Source organism: Balaenoptera musculus, chromosome 3, assembly GCF_009873245.2.
Source record: "Balaenoptera musculus isolate JJ_BM4_2016_0621 chromosome 3, mBalMus1.pri.v3, whole genome shotgun sequence".
Lineage (NCBI taxonomy): Eukaryota > Metazoa > Chordata > Mammalia > Artiodactyla > Balaenopteridae > Balaenoptera > Balaenoptera musculus.
The window spans coordinates 106,512,499-106,527,340 of NC_045787.1; the positions used below are offsets into that span (position 1 = coordinate 106,512,499).

The following is a 14,842-nucleotide window of genomic DNA, read 5'->3' on the forward strand; positions in this document are numbered from 1 at the left end:
TTTCCTCTACACATTAGCATAAGCTTGCCTGACTGCATGAGCTGCACAGGTCAGGCTAGTGGACCTCTGAGACATGGCTGTTGCATCAGTTAGGCAGCTGGCACTCCACATAAAGTCCTTGCCCCAGGGACCGCAATCCAGCCCATGCTCCAGTTGCCAAGTCATGCACCCTTGTTCCAAGGCAACTTCTCGGTGGAGAAAGGAGCACCTGGGAGGCACCTTTTACTCATCTATGGTTGGATGTCCATCTCAAGGCCCTCCCCATTGTTGGCCCACTGGTGCACCCTTCCCTGAGTGCCACAGAGTCCTGGTTGAAGGCATGCCTTTTCCCTCTCGAAGGAAAAGACCTTTTACCTGCTTGGCACTCTGGTCTGTCTTGAGCTCCCATAGAAAAAAATTGCATTGCTCCAGAACTCTGGGATTCTCCTGATAGAAAATAATTTAGCCAACCTTGTGCTGCCTATGCTAGAAGATGGAAGTAAAGATCTAAATGTTTTCAATAACGTGACATGCAGTGACCACAGATATAATTACTAGTTAATCCACATACGTATGTAGATATAGTCATGTTTTTATACTACAAGTTGTCATGGGACTATGCTCAGTGCTGTTGAGAGGGTAATCAAGGAAAGACCCTGAACCTGTTTCTATTCTTTTGCCTTCCACTTGGTTACCCCTGTCTCTCCCAGTCCCCCTCAAGTCAAAGTAAAAGATACTCAAAAGTTATTCAGAGTAGCTCTCTCTCTCTCTCTACATCCTTTCTTGATGCCAGCCTCTTCTGTGTTAATTAAAGAACAGAGTGACCTCTCTGCCACAAGCCCGGGCTGTCCTGTTTGGCATGACCAGTATGAATGCTCTGAGCTTCCTAATTATCATTGCATGATAGTCATAGGATCCCAACTAATGGGCCCTTCAATAGTGACCCAAAAGACTTGTGATTTTTTTTTTCTTAATCCTTCATGACCTGTCTGGCTTTAAAATTATTGGCTGATTTAATTATTTTATAATGTCAAACAAGTTAAATTAAATTATTAAATCCTATGTAGATATTTAAACTTTTTTAGAGAAACAGAATCAGCACATATGTAGTAGGCTTTTTCAGTGTAAGATGAAATAATAAAAGTGTTGTCAAGCAAGTGTGCTTATAGGGCCCTAAGCAAAATGAATACAACATACAAATAGTCATTTTTACCTTTTATAATCAGACTTTATCTTACCAGAGAAAGGGGAAAAGCCAGTTTTCTGAAAGCTGGTGGAAAATGGGAAAACTCCCATGGCTTTTCTTAGAGAACAGGATAATCATTAGGGAATGAGGATTTCTTGAATTCTTGGGGTCTTTACCAGAAGTGACAAGAATAAAGGTCTGAGTTATATTCAAGATAAGCTTCCTTCCCAGAACTTACCCCCCGATGGTGTACAGCCAGATGATAAAATGTGCACACGTTTATATGCATGTTTATGTGCTTTCTTGACAGCACAAAGGTTTTATACAAATACTGCTTTCTACCACTGACTGCTAAAATATGGCACAGGCCTTTATAAAAATCTTTAAATAACATCTTATCAACTTATGCACCATAATCCCTTTGTATTATAAAACTTGCCATTTAATTGCTAACAAGAAAAAAAATTACCATTCATCTTCCTTAAGCCTAGAGATACATTTTGTTATGTAAATTATAAATAATACCATCCTCATTGATCTAACCTAAAATTTGTTTAAAATATGAAAATTACAAGTCTAGGAATACCTTAAATAAACATGTATATAAGACTATGCAATAAGTCCATTGCATAGAGGCCTAAAATAACATTTTTTTATGTTTATTTGCTCTTTTCAGGAGAAAGGAAGACAACAGTGTCTTGCACGAAAATCATGAACAAAAATATCAGCATTGTGGACAATAAGAAATGCAAATACTTAACCAAGCCAGAGCCACAGATTCGCAAGTGCAATGAGCAACCGTGCCAAACAAGGTAACCCTGTCCCACCACTCATTAACAAAATCCCATTTTCTTAAAAACATGCAGTGGATAGTACCAAAATGTAAGGCTTTAAATAAGCAAGGTCTAAGAAAGAAAGATAATCAACCTGATGGAATGAGTGTAGAAAGCAAAGTTAGGATTGACCTCAACTTTAGCTGCTGTCCACAGTGTGAAGACATCTCCTAACTGGATGGCAGAGGAGTATTTAAAAGTATGTGGTAACCTGTTGGTCACCTCTTCAAAAATCTGGTTATTTGGTTGAATTCAGCTACTCATTCCTAAATTCTCCAAAATGGTGTTTTAAGCACTTGCCAATGGACGATATAAACTAAAGTGGGACTGGCCAGGACCCAGTCCCCTACAAAGCGTGGGGGCATTTGGTCCTTCTGGTTCCCAAGGTTAGATGCTCACTCCTCGCCCCAGAGTCCCCAAGGCAAACTGTTTGGTTCCTGATCTCTGATCACCAGATTCCCGACCTGGGTCCTAGTTATTCTAAAGTTGTTGCTTCGTTCCCATTGTGCTTCCCCAGTGAGTAATAAGCAACAAAGCAGGCAAGAAACTCATGAGTAGGGGATAGAACATCAGTGCTGAGCACCTTAAAGTGGTGTAAAAGAAAGGCTATGCCTCAGTAACCAGCAGAGATGGGTGAATGGACCTTAGTATGATTTTGGGGTGGGCTTGCAGCAAGCTGTGCAGAACGGTTCACGGCACAGGGCTCCCGAAAAATCTCTGTTGCTTTCATATAAAAATTAATGTTGGGCTTGAGTGGAACTCAGCCCCAGTGTCAAAAGTCCTCAAAACTTTGTGGGACAGAATGACCAAAAGAGTCTGAGGCTGGATTGATTCCTCTAGAATATGGAGACACAGAATTTTATTCTATCCTGACACTCAGAGATTTGTTGAAGCTCCGTGAGTTAGGGTGTATTTGTGAGTTCTTAGGGAGTCAAACAATTGATCTCCTCTCCCAATAGTTTCTGCAGTGGAGTCACAGCGAATGTGTATATACTGCAACTTGGATATGCAGAGACTTTGTAGCTTTGGAGCGCTCTCTAACTAATATAATCTTCCTCGTGACCTTCCACCACAGTGTATGGGGAAGTGAAAGGAGAGGGAGAAACAGAGTTGCCGATTAACTATATTTAGGCTTTTCTGTCTTCAGTAATCTCTAAAGCTCAGTTCTGGTTTCCCTCTTCCCCCACCTTCCCCTTCAGATGTAGCACTGCATCCCAAGTTCCTTCTATTTCTGGCTTATTGTAAAACTCAATTGTTAAGCCCTCCAGATCTGGCTCATGCTATGTTAACGAGAGCTTAAAAGAATTTGGAAAATCTTGTCTTCCTCTACAAAGCTGAAATTTCAAGACTTGCTTTTCTATAGACTCAGTGTATTTAAGGTATCAAAAGCTGATTATCGACTTTTTCCTTTCTTTGCATTCGTGCTCTAACAATTCTTCCCTCTCCCTCAAAGGGAAAAATATGCTTCCAGAGAATAAAAAAATGGTATGTAAAAGAATATGCAAAAGAAAAACGTACATTACTTTCAATACTTTCAGTAATGTTCAATAATGCCCTTTGCACGAGCCGGACTATATGCTTTTCATCTGAACTCTGTAATTACGTGTTTTTGTTTTGTTTTGTTTAACATCTTTATTGGAGTATAATTGCTTTACAATGATGTGTTAGTTTCTGCTTTTATAACAAAGTGAATCAGTTACACATATACATATGTCCCCATATCTCTTCCCTCTTGTGTCTCCCTCCCTCCCACCCTCCCTATCCCACCCCTCTAGGTGATCACAAAGCACCGAGCTGATCTCCCTGTGCTATGCGGCTGCTTTAATTACGTGTTTTTATAAGGCAGGGTAGTAATCAACAGAAAGGGTGACCTAGGGAAATATTGTTGCCTACGGTCAGGTCCTTGGGTCTTTTCCATTAATTGCTAGGCAGATAACAGATGCTGAGTTTTTAGCTTTTGCCCTGTCAGCTAAAGAACCTGGATTTTTTTGTTGTTGTTATTACTATTCCTAAGAATTATCTTTCTCTTTTTTTAATCTCTTTTAATAGACATTAAAATGCTAATTTATCTTATGTTAAACAATTTATTAAAATGTTTCAAAACACCATTTCTTTTATATACCATATAGCTTTCCCATTTGGATAAAAGAGCAGGAGCTTTTTCTGATATATGAGGAATCTTGAATGACCTGGATTTGAGGACTAGAGCATATTTGTCACTTCCTAACCTGGTCTGTGAAGAATCAGAATGTACAGGACACACCATTTATTGTTCATTCACTGACCTCAGCTATCTTGGGGGAAAATGCCTTGGTAATGACTTGGTAAAATGAATAGTTTTAAAAGGTTGATACATTTCTGAGTGAGAAATTTTTGCAGCTGGAGACTGGATGTCTTTTTGTTAGCTATTATTATCTTCTTTCCCTTGGAAAAGGAGGCAGTGTATTTTGAACCACCAAGAAGCAATATCAGTGAGGTTCACCAAAATACTGGAAAGTAAGAAATGGAGGGCTTCCCTGGTGGCGCAGTGGTTGAGAGTCTGCCTGCTAGTGCAGGGAACACGGGTTCGAGCCCTGGTCTGGGAGGATCCCACATGCCGCGGAGCGGCTGGGCCCGTGAGCCACAATTACTGAGCCTGCGTGTCTGGAGCCTGTGCTCCGCAACAGGAGAGGCCGCGATAGTGAGAGGCCCGTGCACAGCGGTGAGGAGTGGCCCCCCCTTGCCGCAACTGGTGGAAGCCCTCGCACAGAAACGAAGACCCAACATAGCCATAAATTAAAAATAAATAAATAAATAAAAATTAAAAAAAAAAAGAAATGGACATGGGCAATCCTGAGGGGTCATCACAGGAAATCTTTCCAAGATTTACTGGCATAGCACAGCTTTTGTTCCTCTTGCTTCTTCTTTTTTCCCCACCATGGTAAAAAACATTCTAATTACCATTCACATTTTTTGAAAAAGTCACCAAATGGCCTGATGTAACCCTATGTACCAAATATAAAATATATTAATGCACTAGTAAATAGCTTTGTAAGAAGGAGTCTTGAAGATGAGGAAATGAGATAATTCCCAATTAGATGAATTCTAAAATATAAGATGTTTTCTCTCACTACAATATGTTTCATATTTTTGTTCTTATTTTTCAGCAGCTTTCCAAGGAATGAAAAAAGTAACCTTTTATCATTATACTAAGGATTTCTAAAATTTATTTTATTTAAAAAATTAGGATTTCATGAAATTGCAAATACTTCTCTTTTCAGTGGTGTCTTCCATAGTTCCATGGTTGGTTCCCTAGTTGAGGGGAAAGGCATATAGATGGGTTTAAATTGTGCTTATAGCCTAGGTATCCTTGTGCAGAAAGATGAAGCAGAAACTGAAATAAATTTGGAAGATAAATATTCACTTTAGGAAAAATCCACTAGGGGACTCCAAAGCAAAATGGTAGGTCTGCATCATACTTGATAGATGAGCAGACAGGAACTTCATTAGAGGCAGTAATGCAGTGCAAATGTTATCGTGTTAACAGCAGTCTGGTTGCAGGTGATGGGCATAATACATTAGTGATTACTTCCTCCAGATAAGCAGGGAGTTCTCCGTGGCAGGCTTCTTTTACTTGCAAATACCTGCACATGTCCCTTTGTGAGGTAGTCTGCAGCCCGATTTCAATTTCTGACTCCACAACCTGTGGCCTTTGGTAAGTTACTACGCCTCTCCTTGCCTTGGTCTCCCTTTCTGTAAAAGGCCACGATAGTTGTAGTACCTAATATGTGGAGTTACTGTGAAGATTCAAAATGCAAAGAATAGGACCAACTCATGTATATTAGCAATTTTATACTTGTTAGGTACCTCAGTATGGCAATATGACGTGACGGGCAGCAGCAGGCAAAGCGTGCAGCATGACAGGGACGGAGTCTAACACAGCCTTTGAGATTCTAATAAGAGCAAGGCCCTGAGATGAGAAGTGTGGAGAAGCAATAGAAAGCCTGGGTGTCTTAGGGAAAACTGAAATATTAGTAAAAAAAAAAAAAAAAAAAAAGGTATAAATCTATTGTGTAAACATTCTGCTAATTCTAACCATGTCAAAATGTGTAGTAAGTAGATATCTTTTAACTTGTCTCAGTGACTCTTGCTTTACTTTTAGATGGATGATGACAGAATGGACCCCATGTTCACGAACTTGTGGAAAAGGGATGCAGAGCAGACAAGTGGCCTGTACCCAGCAGCTGAGCAATGGAACCCTGATGAGAGCCCGGGAGAGGGACTGCGCCGGGCCCAAGCCGGCCTCCACCCAGCGCTGCGAGGGCCAGGACTGCATGACCGTGTGGGAGGCGGGCGTGTGGTCCGAGGTGCGGTACCCACCCCGATGCTTCTCCGTTTCCCTCTGATTTTCTTACTCTTAGCCTATATAAGGTCATGTTTGATCATGTTCAGAGTCTCTCTGCATGGCAGTTTTAGCACCATTTATTGGTTTTTCTGGTAATAAAAGGAATACATTCATTATAAATAATTTTGAAAGTAGGAAAAAAACAGATTTATTCTTTGTTCTGTGACTATTGTAATGTAATCAAGGGCATATATTATATACATTGTAGAATCCAGCTTTTTTATTTCTTTACCATGAGTATACTCTTTAGTGGACACATATGAAAATACACATTTGGAGAGAGTGGCATGGACTTATATACACTACCAAATGTAAAATAGATAGCTAGTGGGAAGCAGCCGCATAGCACAGGGAGATCAGCTCGGTGCTTTGTGACCACCCAGAGGGGTGGGATAGGGAGGGTGGGAGGGAGACGCAAGAGGGAGGAGATATGGGGATATATGTATATGTATAGCTGATTCACTTTGTTATACAGCAGAAACTAGCACACCATTGTAAAGCAATTATACTCCAATAAAGATGTTGAAAAAAAAAAAAGAAAATACACATTTGACTCATATTCCTGAGCATTAGAAGAGAAAGGAGAAGAAAGGACATTAACATTTAACAGTCATTTCCTGTGAGCAGGGATTCTGTTCTTACTTCATATTTAGTATCTTGATGATATTTAATCAGCAATGCAAAAAAGTTAAGTTTCACCTTGTAAAATACTACAGCTCAGAGAATTTAAATAGTTTACCCAAAGTCCTGCTTAGTGTTGGAGCCAGGATTTGAACCCAGTGCTGCCAGGCTCACTGCACCATACACCCACCAGCTTGTAGTATGCAGCATACAGCTTTGTTCCATGCCAAACTGTATGCTTATTTTCTGTTATCATGATACATATCTTCTTATGATAACACCAGTCATTACTTATATTTACTAGCTGCTCTGGAGCATTTCAGGTGAGCATGTGCGTGTATGCACACACACACACACATAAACACCCTCACACTTGTATACGCATATGTGTACACAAAGACACACGTGCACACACACACCCAGAGCAAAATATGCTTAATTTCAGAAGATTAGCTAACATGTAAAAATGACAAATAGAAAATGCTAGGCTGCAATAAGTAGCCATTCTTTTGAAAATTGAGGATAAAGTAGCTTAGATAATGAGGTTTGGGAATATTCTTCAATTAACCCAACCCCCCTCCCCAAAAAAACGCACTAGCAAATAGTGTGACTTTCTCTTGTCTTACTTTTCTAAGCTGTATCTCACTCTGGCATAGATTCTTCCTCATTTGTAATGAGTACTTTTGAGAATGAATGGATTGTCCAATTTTACATGAAAATGGATGAGTACAGTCTGGAGAAAAGACTCATGTGAACATCAGAGAAACAGAAATACCCTTCCTTCAGCCTAACTAGCATTTCTGCAAACTCTTCAGGAGGAAACAGGTCAGAAATATCCTACCATACAGATTTTTGGCACCAGGTAGGAGAAGTAATAAGTCAATGCAATGTACCAATTTTAAAAATGTCTCTTTTGTCTTGATTTAATATAAAAATTGAGTTTATGGATCAAGGTTAGTTTTGACTGCAAAAAATAAAAATGTAGATCTTAAAATGCCAAATCACACATGTAGTCCACCTTAAAGCTCAGGATATTCAAATGCAAACCATAAATTATGAGACAATGAGGCATTTGTGCAAATTTTATTGTATTTAAAACTTCAGGAGTTCTATGCTTAAGTTTTCAGGAAGACAACTACTGGAATCTGCATGGTTATTCCTCTGCTACATTCTTGCTAAGTGCATACCTGCAGCTCTTTCTTTGGATCTTTTTTAGACACAGATATAAATTAGGTTTTCAAGTTTTGCTATATCTCTCATGCCCCCCTCCCTCTCCTGTCTCCCACCCAATGCCATTTTGGTTCCTGTGTCCAGATAATCAGTGATGCATAACTTTGTAAAACTGGGAAGCTTTATGCATATTCCATAATGGGGAGCATAAATGTAAACGAGATGGTCAGTTACATCTTACATGCTTCATACCTGTTATGTCACACTGTCAGTCAAGCATCAATTATTCATGAAATGAACTAAACTTATTTTGAACTGAATTATATTTTCAATCCATATAGCCATTGAGAATGATTATTTCTAGGGGTGTATAATTATGTAAAGAAACTGTTTTGTTTTTGCTGTGTTTTCTCTGTTTTAGCTTTAAGAAAAGTTTTGAGAAATGATATTCTCTTAGAAATTGTCATTTTTCACAAACACTGCTTAAGGCTAAAACAAACTAAATCTTAGCAAAAATAAAATGAATTTCCTTATGTAATTATGTGCAAAAAATTGATGTCAGTCAGGTTTAGCGTTTTACATTTTGATCGTTGTTTACTATTTGTCTTTCATAAACAATCCCTGTGTTACAGGACTGTCTGTAGTAATGGTCCTGTGTTCCTGAAACCCATTCACCCCTAGCACTATGCCGAAGCTCCACCTGGCCTCTGATGCTGGGCTGTAGCCTGGCGTTCTCCTTCTCCTTCTCCTTCATTCTGGCCTTTATGTGGGTGATAGGCTTGTGAGAGATGATGAGAACCAATTCCTAACGTAATTTGATCATCAGTCTGTATCTCTTTTTTTTTTTTTTAAACATCTTTATTGGAGTATAATGGCTTTACAATGGTGTGTTAGTTTCTGCTTTATAACAAAGTGAATCAGTTATACATATACATATGTTCCCATATCTCTTCCCTCTTGCATCTCCCTCCCTCCCACCCTCCCTATCCCACTCCTCTAGGTGGTCACAAAGCACCGAGCTGATCTCCCTGTGCTATGCGGTTGCTTCCCACTAGCTATCTATTTTACGTTTGGTAGTGTATATATGTCCATGCCACTCTCTCACCCTGTCACATCTTACCCCTCCCCCTCCCCATATCCTCAAGTCCATTCTCTAGTAGGTCTGTGTCTTTATTCCCATCTTGCCACTAGGTTCTTCCTGACCTTTTTTTTTCTTCCTTAGATTCCATATGTATGTGTTAGCATACTGTATTTGTTTTTCTCTTTCTGACTTACTTCACTCTGTATGACAGACTCTAACTCCATCCACCTCACTACAAATACCTCCATTTCATTTCTTTTTATGGCTGAGTAATATTCCATTGTATATATGTGCCACATCTTCTTTATCCATTCATCTGTCGATGGACACTTAGGTTGCTTCCATGTCCTGGCTATTGTAAATAGAGCTGCAATGAACATTTTGGTACATGCCTCTTCTTGAATTACGGTTTTCTCTGGGTATATGCCCAGTAGTGGGATTGCTGGGTCGTATGGTAGTTCTATTTTTAGTTTTTTAAGGAACCTCCATACTGTTCTCCATAGTGGCTGTATCAATTTACATTCCCACCATCAGTCTGTATCTCTTAATCACCAGCTTTATCTACACTTCTCTGCTGTTATCTTCCAGTGTTCAGTGAAGTGTGGCAAAGGTGTACGTCATCGGACCGTGAGGTGTACTAACCCCAGAAAGAAATGCGTCCTCTCCACCAGACCCAGGGAGGCTGAGGACTGTGAGGATTACTCCAAGTGCTACGTGTGGCGAATGGGTGACTGGTCTAAGGTGAGAAGCATTCTGTACATTCTCAGTATTGAGTTGCAGTAATGTCAGCATTGTCCACACAGTCTGAAGTTTAGGAGGCATAGAGAACAGAGATCATGGAGGTAGAGTATTAAATACCCAGGTTCAAAGCCTGCCTGTCTGTCTATGGTCATAATCTCAATAAAACTGTTTTAAGGAATAAGTAAGATAAAATGTGTAAAATACTGGGAAAAAAATGGTGGCTGCCAGAGCATGGAGGGGAAAGCGGTAGCTATTCATAAATAACCCTAAAGGACATTCTGGAAGAAATGTTTTCATTGTACAATGCACTGTGGTTAGCCAGCCTCCTCGTTATTGCCCAACAAGAAATTCATGACATTTAAAATCTATTTTCTTATGATTATTCATGCCTTTCCTCTCCAACAAAGTTTGCGTATTAACATTGTATTTGAGTTCTCAGTGCACTATACTCTTTCCACAACTTCGAACATTTAAAGTATACGTTGGGATTCTAAAGGATGCATTTGTCAACAATGTAAATCAATCCCTGATTACAGAATTAGGAAATACTCAGCCCAATCCATGCAGCTTTTAGCTGGTGAACCATAGAGGGAAATCTCACACTTCAGAGTAAACAACTTTTAGACAGAAGAGAATTCCAAACTAACCATAAATAATTTCTTTCATGTTCAGGGTTTATGTTTCCCAATTCTACGAGAGGAAAATAGAGTACTGTAGTGTGATAGAGAAGGGCATGGCTTGGAAGTTAAGAAACATGGGGGATGGTTAGGACTCCCTCATTAGATACCTCTGTGTCTTTGTTTCCAGAAGAGTGAAATAAGGAGAATAGACAACTCCATTGTTTTCAAGCTGTTTTTATATTGACACTTCATTCAGCACTGAAGGTTTAAACTAGGTTGAGGAAATGAAAGTACTCCTTGGAGGGGTGTGGGGAGGATCACCTATTGCTCCCTATCAGTTGTAGAAACTCTGCATTTGTTCATCTTGGCTAATGAAGTTCTAGATGTTTTCCTTAAATGAAATAATTCTGCTCTAAGAAAAAGTTAAAACTACTAGAATAGATATGCAATATTTTTCCAGCTTTATTAATTAATAGAAATATTCTAAGTGATAAATGTTGTTAACTCCTAGTAAACTATAAGAAACAAAATTTGTTATTGCAAAAAACAGAAGATCCAGGTTTTATTGTAATTTATGACCCAGAACTCTAAGCTGTCCAACATTGCTGCATATGGAAATAAGGCTAGCAAATCCTATTTGCATGACAAATACTATTATAATTGATTAATAAATGTGCCTATTTTGTGGCCTCTCGTCAAATCTTAAGGAAAATCAAAATTAACTGGGGAGATCATAGAAAACATTGATTTTGGTTTTCTGTGTGAAGCCTAAAAATTTTTTTTCAATTTCACCACAATTTACATGTATGTAATTTTTAAATAGACTTGTATTGAATTACTTTGAATTGGTTTTGTTATGTTACTGTCAATACATTGCTACCTACCTAGAACAGCCTTTGTGAGTAAGGAAAGTAATGGATAGCTCTAATAAATATTCTTTTTTACTTCATGACTTTTTATTAAAATGTTTTTTAATTTATTTTTTTATACAGCAGGTTCTTATTAGTTATCTATTTTATACACATTAGTGTATATATGTTAATCCCAATCTCCCAATTCATCCCAACACCACCAGCCCTCCCACCCCGCTTTCCCCCCTTGGTGTCCATACGTTTGTTCTCTACATCTGCGTCTCTATTTCTGCCTTGCAAACTGGTTCATCTGTACCATTTTTCTAGATTCCACGTATATGCGTTAATATATGATATTTGTTTTTCTCTTTCTGACTTATTTCAGTCTGTATGACAGTCTCTAGGTCCATCCATGTCTCTACAAAAGATCCAATATCGTTCCTTTTTGGCTGAGTAATATTGCATTGTATATATGTACCACATCTTCTTTATCCCTTCGTCTGTCGAAGGGCATTAGGTTGCTTCCATGACCTGGCTATTGTAAATAGTGCTGCAATGAACACTGGGGTGCATGTGTCTTTTTGAAATATGGTTTTCTCTGGGTATAGGCCCAGTAGTGGGATTGCTGGGTCATATAGTAATTACATTTTTAGTTTTTTAAGGAACCTTCATACTGTTTTACATAGTGGCTGTATCAGTGTACATTCCCACCAACAGTGTAAGAGGGTTCCCTTTTCTTCACACTCTCTCCAGCATTTGTTGTTTGTAGATTTTCTGATGATGCCCATTCTAACTGGTATGAGGTGATACCTCATTGTAGTTTTTATTTGCATTTATCTAATAATTAGTGAAGTTGAGCAGCTTTTCATGTGCCTCTTGGCCATCTGTATGTCTCCTTTGGAGAAATATCTATTTAGGTCTTCTGCCCATTTTGTGATTGGGTTGTATGGTTTTTTAATATTGAGCTTCATGAGCTGTTTATATATTTCGGAGATTAATCCTTTGCCCGTTGATTCTTTGGCAAATATTTTCTTCCATTCTGAGGGTTCTCTATTTGTCTTGTTTATAGCTTCCTTTGCTGTGCAAAAGCTTTTAAGTTTCATTAGGTCCCATTTGTTTATTTTTGTTTTTATTTCTATTACTCTAGGAGGTGGGTCAAAAAAGATCTTGCTGTGATTTATGTCAAAGAGTGTTCTTCCTAAGTTTTCCTCTAAGAGTTTTATAGTATCCAGTCTTACATTTAAGTCTCGAATCCATTTTGAGTTTATTTTTGTGTATGGTGTTAGGGAGTGTTCTAATTTCATTCTTTTACATGTAGCTGTCCAGTTTTCCCAGCAACACTAATTGAAGACACTGTCTTTTCTCCATTGTATATCCTCCTTTGTCATAGATTAGTTGACCATAGCTGCGTCGGTTTATCTCTGGGCTTTCTATCCTGTTCCGTTGATCTGTATTTCTGTTTTTGTGCCAGTACCATACCATCTTGATTACTGTAGCTTTGTAGTATAGTCTGAAGTCAGGGAGTGTGATTCTTCCAGCTCCGTTTTTTTCCCTCAAGATTGCTTTGGCTTATCGGGGTCTTTTATGTCACCATACAAATTTTAAGATTTTTTGTTCTAGTTCTGTAAAAAACGCCATTGGTAATTTGATAAGGATTGCATTGAATCTATAGATTGCTTTGGATAGTATAGTCATTTTCACAACATTGATCTTCCAATCCAAGAACATGGTGTATCTCTCCATCTGTTTGTGTCATCTTTGATTTCATTCATCAGTGTCTTATAGTTTTCTGAGTACAGGTCTTTTACCTCCTTAGGTAGGTTTATTCCTAGGTATTTTATTCTTTTTGTTGCAGTGGTGAATGGGATTGTTTCCTTAATTTCTCTTTCTGATCTTTTGTTGTTAGTGTATAGGAATGCAAGAGATTTCTGTACATTAACTTTGTATCCTGCAACTTTACCAATTTCATTGATTAGCTCTAGTAGTTTTCTGGTGGCTTCTTTAGGATTATCTGTGTATAGTATCATATCATCTGCAAACACTGACAGTTTTTCTTCTTCTTTTCCAATTTGTATTTCTTTTATTTCTTTTTCTTCTCTGATTGCCGTGGCTAGGACTTCCAAAACTATGATGAATAATAGTGGCAAGAGTGGACATCCTTGTCTTGTTCCTGATCTTAGAGGAAATGATTTCAGTTTTTCACCACTGAGAATGATATTTGCTGTGGGTTTGTAATATATGGCCTTTATTATGTTGAGGTAGGTTCCCTCTATGCCCATTTTCTGGAGAGTTTTTATCATAAATGGGTGTTGAAATTTGTCAAAAGCTTTTTCTGCATCTATTGAGATGATCATATGGATTTTATCCTTCAATTTGTTAATATGGTGTATCACATTGATTGATTTGCATATATTGAAGAATGCTTGCATCCCTGGGATACATCCCACTTGATCATGGTGTATGATCCTTTTAGTGTATTGTTGGATTCTGTTTGTGAGTATTTGTTGAGGATTTTTGCATCTATACTCATCAGTGATATTGGTCTGTAGTTTTCTTTTTTTGTAGTATCTTTGATTGGTGTTGGTATCAGTGTGATGGTGGCCTTGTAGAATGACTTTGGGAGTGTTCCTTCCTCTGCAGTTTTTTGGAAGAGTTGAAGAAGGATGGGTGTTAGCTCATCTCTGAATGTTTGATAGAATTCACCTGTGAAGCCATCTGGTCCTGGACTTTTGTTTGTTGGAAGATTTTTAATCACAGTTTCCATTTCATTGCTTGTGATTGGTCTGTTCATATTTTGTGTTTCTCCCTGGTTCAGTCTTGGAAGTTTATACCTTTCAAAGAATTTGTCCATTTCTTCCAGGTTGTCCATTTTATTGGCACAGAGTTGCTTGTAGTAGTCTCTTATGATGCTTTGTATTACTGCAGTGTCTGTGGTAACGTCTCCTTTTTCATTTCTAATTTTATTGATTTGAGTCCTCTCCCTCTTTTTCTTGATGAGTCTGGCTAACGGTTTATCAATTCTGTTTATCTTCTCAAAGAACCAGCTTTTAGTTTTATTGATCTTTGCTATTGTTTTCTTTGTTTCTATTTCATTTATTTCTGCTCTGATCTTTATGATTTCTTTCCTTTTACTGACTTTGGGTTTTGTTTGTTCTCCTTTCCCTAGTTCATTTAGGTGCAAGATTAGATTGTTTATTTGAGATTTTTCTTGTTTCCTGAGGTAAGATTGTATTGTTATAAACTTCCCTCTTAGAACTGCTTTTGCTGCATCTCATAGGTTTTGGATCATCATGTTTTTGTTGTCATTTGTCTCTAGGTATTTTTTGATTTCCTCTTTGATTTCTTCAGTGATCTCTTGGTTATTTAGTAACGTATT

At 38.2% G+C, this 14,842-nt stretch overlaps 1 protein-coding gene across 1 annotated transcript in view; it reads left to right on the forward strand.

Moving 5' to 3' along the window:
- ADAMTS19 (ADAM metallopeptidase with thrombospondin type 1 motif 19) overlaps positions 1 to 14,842 on the forward strand; it is a 288,773-nt gene that overhangs the window by 249,322 nt on the left and 24,609 nt on the right. The window contains exons 19-21 of the mRNA XM_036845509.1: positions 1,842 to 1,977; positions 6,140 to 6,344; positions 9,843 to 9,995. Of these exons, the coding sequence (XP_036701404.1) occupies positions 1,842 to 1,977; positions 6,140 to 6,344; positions 9,843 to 9,995 (494 nt within the window). The remainder of the gene's footprint in view (positions 1 to 1,841; positions 1,978 to 6,139; positions 6,345 to 9,842; positions 9,996 to 14,842) is intronic.